Source organism: Sciurus vulgaris (assembly GCF_902686455.1).
Source record: "Sciurus vulgaris genome assembly, chromosome: 3".
Taxonomy (NCBI): domain Eukaryota; kingdom Metazoa; phylum Chordata; class Mammalia; order Rodentia; family Sciuridae; genus Sciurus; species Sciurus vulgaris.
This window is the reverse complement of record NC_136463.1, coordinates 645,916-651,915: the sequence shown is the minus strand read 5'-3', so window position 1 is coordinate 651,915 and position 6,000 is coordinate 645,916. Positions and strand designations below refer to the sequence as shown.

Here is a 6,000-nt window from a genome sequence, read left to right as displayed (position 1 = left end):
CGGCACATTCCCAGCTGGCGGCCGGGCAGGTGGCGGCTGCGGCCAGGGGCCGGGCGCGGCGCCGCTCTCCCGACGGAACCGGCGGCGGGCACCTCCCTCCTTTGCCTGGGAGTCCAGGAGGCGAACCCTGCCGACGCTCCGCGCCGCGGGCTGGGGCAACGCAGAAGTTCCCGAGGTCCCGTGTCCGCGCAGGGATTGGAGACCTGCCGGGAGCAACCCGACGCCAGGCAAGGTGGCTGCCCGAGCGCGATCCCAGGCTGGGGCAGATCTGATGGCTCAGTGACCCCGGTAAGCGCACGCGGCGCGGCGAGTGCCACCCCGGCTGCGTGCGGCGCGTGTGGCCCGGGCGCACGGTGCGCGGTCGCGCCTTACTTATGACTTAGGGTCTGCCGCTGGGCATCCTGCTCTCCCTTAGCCTTCTTAACAGCCCCATAGGGGGCTGTTAAGGTGGGCGACCCACAGAGGGCTTGGGCACTGGCCAGGAGGTGGGGCCACTGCAGGGAGGGGCCCTGCGCGCTGTCCCGGGTGCGCGGTCCGGCTGTGAGAAAGGATGTCCCTGCCCGCTTCATCAGACCAGAGGCAGCCCCGTGGGGGGATGGAGGGGCCTGGGACCTGTCCCTTCCCCTTCTGCAGCAGGAGCTCAGGATCGCTTGGAGTAGGGCCAGCCCGAATTAATCCTTAATAGCATCAGCCCCGACATGCAGAGGGAAGCCATCTAGACGCAACACATGGCTGGACATGAGGGAGGGCAGCCCTCAGGGTCTTCTCTCTTTCCTTTAAGAATTCCTACCATTAGGCCCTTCTTTTCCTTGGGAAGATAACCTGTAGGGCCAACAAGGGTCTTAAGTGTGCAGTGCTGAGTTTAGTGTGGCCAGCACACCCAAGCCCCCAGAGGCTCTCAGTGTCCAGGCCAGGAGACCCCCAGGTAATGGCCGCTCTGACCTCCTGCCCAGTTGACCATGCCTGTTCTTCAGCCTCAAAAGAGCCACAGTGAGCTATTTGTGCCCCGTTACCTCCACTCAAGATGGTGTGTGTGAGCTACGGCTGTGGTAATTCTGTCCTCTTTGTTGCCAGGGACACCTTTATAGCCATGTCGCAGTCTGCCTGTCCATGCTGCTATTTATGGACACTTGGGTTGTTTCCAGTTCCTTACTAGACATAAAGCTCACTCTTGCCTTTGTGTGAGCATCTGTGGTCCTCTCTCTTGGGTAGGAGCTTAAGAGTGGGACTGTTGGTGAGACAGGATGCGCCCATTTCACCTTCGGAGTGCCAAACTCTCTCCAAAGCGGCTGCTCTGTCTCACATTCCTGGCCACAGCACAGGAGATGCAGTTCCTCCACATCCTCCCGATACTCAGTGGGTGTCTGCCCTCCTGACTGTAGCATCCCAGCGGGGTGAAGGGGAGGCTGGTTTTGATTTTCACTTCCCTGCCGACTGGCCATGCCAAGCATCTTTCTGTGCTCTGTTGGCCATCTGGGCCACTGGGTATCCTTTTTCCAGCTCCTGTTCAAGGTTTTTAAATTGTTCCTTGTTTGTTTGTTTGTTTGTTTTGGGTACTAAGGATTGAACTCAGGGGTGCATAATCACTGAGCCACATTCCCAGGCCTTTCTTATATTTTACTTAAAATCAGGGTCTTGCTGGTTGCTAAGTGCCTCACCAAGTTGCTGAGGCTGGCTTTGAACTAAGGATTCTCCCTACCTCAGCTTCCCAAGTCGCTAGGATTACAGGTGTGGCCACCATGCCCAACCGCTCGAGTCTTTTACTCCACCTCCACCCCAGGTTGTTAGTCTTTATTGATCAATGCTCCTTTTGTGTATTTTGGTTTGTTCTTTCCATGTTTTCTTATAATCTTCCGGCCTATGGTTGACATTTGTACTTTCTCAATGCTCTTAATCAAGTTCATTTAAAAAAAAAAGAAAGAAATTTTGGGCTGGGGAGATAACTCAGTTGGTAGAGTGCTTGCTTTGCAAGCATAAGGCCCTGGGTTCAATCCCCAGCACCACAAAAAAAAAGAAAAAGAAAAGAAAAGAAAGAAATTTTCCTCCCAAAGGTCATGCATATATTCTCCCATTTTCTTCCAGAAGCCAGATTGATTGATCTGTTTAACCTTCTACATGTAGGTCTGCCATCCATAGCTGTGTGTTGTGAGGGTCCAGGTTCAGTCCACCATCCAGGGCTCTGTGTGTGGTGTGAGGGTCCAGGCTCAGTCCGCCATCCAGGGCTCTGTGTGTGGTGTGAGGGTCCTGGCTTGTGTTCCTCCTTTGATAAATGGAGATTTCAATTTGTACTTTGAGAGTCAGCAGTTATTACTTTTGTAGTTGGAAGAAAACGGACCCCCAGCTCCACCCTGCTGGTCTCTGACCCTGAGGGTCTGCACAGCTGTGCTCTGCTTTTCAGAAAAGTTCAGTCAACTCAATGCCTTGGCACTGAGGCTCCAGATAGTTCCCAGGTCCTCCTGAGCGGGGCAGATGAAGTAGAAGGGGGTCTTCTTGGGAGTCCCCTGCACCTCTGCAAATGGGCAATGGTCTGTGGGAGCTGTCCGTCGCAGGCTTGCAGGCATGAACCTTTGATGGGCATTTCTCCCACAGGACGGGCTGGTTGCCCAAGACAACACCCCACCCGTCCTTCTCAAGGAGCAGCACGTCCCAGCCAGAGCCTAGTGTGAGGGAAGAGATGGCGCTGAGCCCAGTGTCCACAACCAGGTTCCCTGTGCTGGATGTGACCGGCAGTGCCATGCCTGAGCCGCCTGGTGGCCCCAACGTGTCTGTCAACAGCTCCTGGACGGGTCTGATGGAGCCCAGTTCCTTGCAGGACCTGGCAGCCATGGGGGCCCTGGGAGCCGTGCTCTCAGCCATGGGTCTGGTGGGCATGGTGGGCAACGTGTACACGCTGGTGGTCACATGCCGCTTCCTGCGCACCTCGGCTTCCATGTATGCCTACGTGGTGAACCTGGCGCTGGCGGACCTCCTGTACCTGCTCAGCATCCCCTTCATCGTGGCCACCTACATCACCAAGCACTGGCACTTTGGCGACCTGGGCTGCCGTGTCCTCTTCAGCCTGGATCTCCTGACCATGCACGCCAGCATCTTCACCCTGACCGCTATGAGCAGCGAGCGCCACGCTGCAGTGCTGAAGCCCCTGGACACTGTGCAGCGCTCCAAGGGCTACCGCAAGCTGCTGGTGCTGGGCACCTGGCTGTTGGCACTGCTGCTGACCCTGCCCATGATGCTGGCCATCCGGCTGGTCCACCGAGGCCCCAAGAGCCTGTGCCTGCCGGCCTGGGGCCCACGTGCCCACCGCGCTTACCTGACTCTGCTCTTTGGGACCAGCATCGTGGGGCCCGGCCTGGCCATCGGGCTGCTCTATGCCCGCCTGGCCCGGGCCTACTGGGTGTCGCAGCGGGCCTCCTTCAAGCAGACGCGGCGGCTGCCCAACCCCAGGGTGCTCTACCTCATCCTCAGCGTCGTCCTGCTCTTCTGGGCCTGCTTCCTGCCCTTCTGGCTGTGGCAGCTGCTATCCCAGTACCACGCGGCCCTGTCCCTGGCGCCCCAGACGGCACGCATCGTCAACTACCTGACCACCTGCCTCACCTACAGCAACAGCTGCCTCAACCCCTTCCTCTACACGCTGCTCACCAGGAACTACCGTGAGTGCGTACGGGGCCGCCCGCGCTCCACGGGCAGCGGTGGCCGTGGGCCTGTGGGCACCAGTGGCCTCCTGACCAGTCATGTCCACTTCCAGCAGGACTCAGGCCGCTCGCTGTCCTCCAGCAGCCAACAGGCCGCGGAGACCTTGTACTGTCCCCAGCAGCCCCTGGTGGGGCCTGTGTCTGAGTCCCCCGTGTGAGCCTCATGCGGGGGACCCAGGCAGGGAAGGCCCCAAACCCAGGTCACTCCTGCAGCCCCTCCTGAAGCCCTTCGCCAAAGAGCCTGTGCCACTCACCTGCGCTCTGCTTCCCTTGCTCCCCTCAGCGCACCGGGCACCTCCCCAGCATGCCCGGACGCTCCTCCCACACGCCATGTCTCTGGAGCCAGGCCTGGCCTCCAAGGCCCGTGGGCGCTGGTCTTCCCAGGCTTCCTGGTCCCAGAGCGGCCGCCAATGCCACCAGGGCACCTGGCCCGCCAGGGCTCCTCCCTGCTGCCCTCCTAGCTGGGAACAGCCATGGGCACCTCCTCCCTCTCCCCTGCCCCAAACTCCTGGCTTCTGCTCTCCCTTCTCAGCACTTGGAGCAATAAAGCCAGAGCTCTGCCACCTCTGCCTCAGCACTCATGGGAGTAGGTATCTGGGGGGAGTCCATCCCCCAGCCCCACAGCCTGTGGGGCACCTGCCTGGTGCTGGGGGGGGAGTCCATCCCCCAGCCCCACGGCCTGTGGGGCACCTGCCTGGCACTAAGGTGGGGAGTCCATCCCCCAGCCCCACGGCCTGTGGGGCACCTGCCTGGCGCTGGGTGGGGGAGTCCTGCCCACAGCCCCACGGCCTGTGGGGCACCTGCCTGGCACTAAGGTGGGGAGTCCATCCCCCAGCCCCACGGCCTGTGGGGCACCTGCCTGGCGCTGGGGGGGGAGTCCGACCCCAGCCCCACGGCCTGTGGGGCACCTGCCTGGCACTAAGGGGGGGAGTCCATCCCCCAGCCCCACGGCCTGTGGGGCACCTGCCTGGTGCTGGGGGGGGAGTCCGACCCCAGCCCCACGGCCTGTGGGGCACCTGCCTGGTGCTGGGGGGGGAGTCCGACCCCAGCCCCACGGCCTGTGGGGCACCTGCCTGGCACTAAGGGGGGGAGTCCATCCCCCAGCCCCACGGCCTGTGGGGCACCTGCCTGGCGCTGGGGGGGGGAGTCCTGCCCACAGCCCCACGGCCTGTGGGGCACCTGCCTGGCACTAAGGGGGGGAGTCCATCCCCCAGCCCCACGGCCTGTGGGGCACCTGCCTGGCGCTGGGTGGGGGAGTCCTGCCCACAGCCCCACGGCCTGTGGGGCACCTGCCTGGCACTAAGGGGGGGAGTCCATCCCCCAGCCCCACGGCCTGTGGGGCACCTGCCTGGCGCTGGGTGGGGGAGTCCTGCCCACAGCCCCACGGCCTGTGGGGCACCTGCCTGGCACTAAGGTGGGGAGTCCATCCCCCAGCCCCACGGCCTGTGGGGCACCTGCCTGGCTCTGGGTGGGGGAGTCCTGCCCCCAGCCCCACGGCCTGTGGGGCACCTGCCTGGCGCTGGGTGGGGGAGTCCTGCCCACAGCCCCACGGCCTGTGGGGCACCTGCCTGGCACTAAGGTGGGGAGTCCATCCCCCAGCCCCACGGCCTGTGGGGCACCTGCCTGGCACTAAGGGGGGGAGTCCTGCCCCCAGCCCCACGACCTGTGGGGCACCTGCCTGGCGCTGGGGGGGGGAGTCCTGCCCACAGCCCCACGGCCTGTGGGGCACCTGCCTGGCACTAAGGGGGGGAGTCCATCCCCCAGCCCCACGGCCTGTGGGGCACCTGCCTGGCGCTGGGTGGGGGAGTCCTGCCCCCAGCCCCACGGCCTGTGGGGCACCTGCCTGGCGCTGGGTGGGGGAGTCCTGCCCACAGCCCCACGGCCTGTGGGGCACCTGCCTGGCACTAAGGTGGGGAGTCCATCCCCCAGCCCCACGGCCTGTGGGGCACCTGCCTGGCACTAAGGTGGGGAGTCCGACCCCAGCCCCATGGCCGGTGGAGCACCTGCCTGGCACTAAGTGGGGGAGTCCGTCCCCCAGCCCCATGGCCTGTGGGGCACCTGCCTGGCGCTGGAGGGGGGGAGTCTCCTTCTGACCTACCACACCCCTCCACTCCAGGGCCAAGCCTGGGGATGCTCATGCTGGACTGCCCTCTGACCCCACCTGGCAGTGCCCACCCTTCTGCCAGCCCCTCTGACACAGGCAGAGCTCCAGAATGTTCGTCAGGGGCGGGGACAGCTCCCATATGGCTAAGACTGTCCAAGTGTTGGGGATGACATGCACAGGTGGCCATCCCGGGGCCTCAGGAAGGGG

The 6,000-nt window shown here is 63.2% G+C and overlaps 1 protein-coding gene across 1 annotated transcript; it reads left to right on the top strand.

Moving 5' to 3' along the window:
* Positions 1 to 265: 265 nt before the first annotated feature.
* UTS2R (urotensin 2 receptor) lies at positions 266 to 3,834 on the top strand (the record flags this gene model as incomplete). Its single annotated transcript, XM_079131037.1, is given in 3 exon segments — positions 266 to 288; positions 2,590 to 3,791; positions 3,794 to 3,834. Coding segments are annotated over 2 exon segments (1,158 nt in total). The 5' UTR covers positions 266 to 288; positions 2,590 to 2,674.
* Positions 3,835 to 6,000: the final 2,166 nt, after the last annotated feature.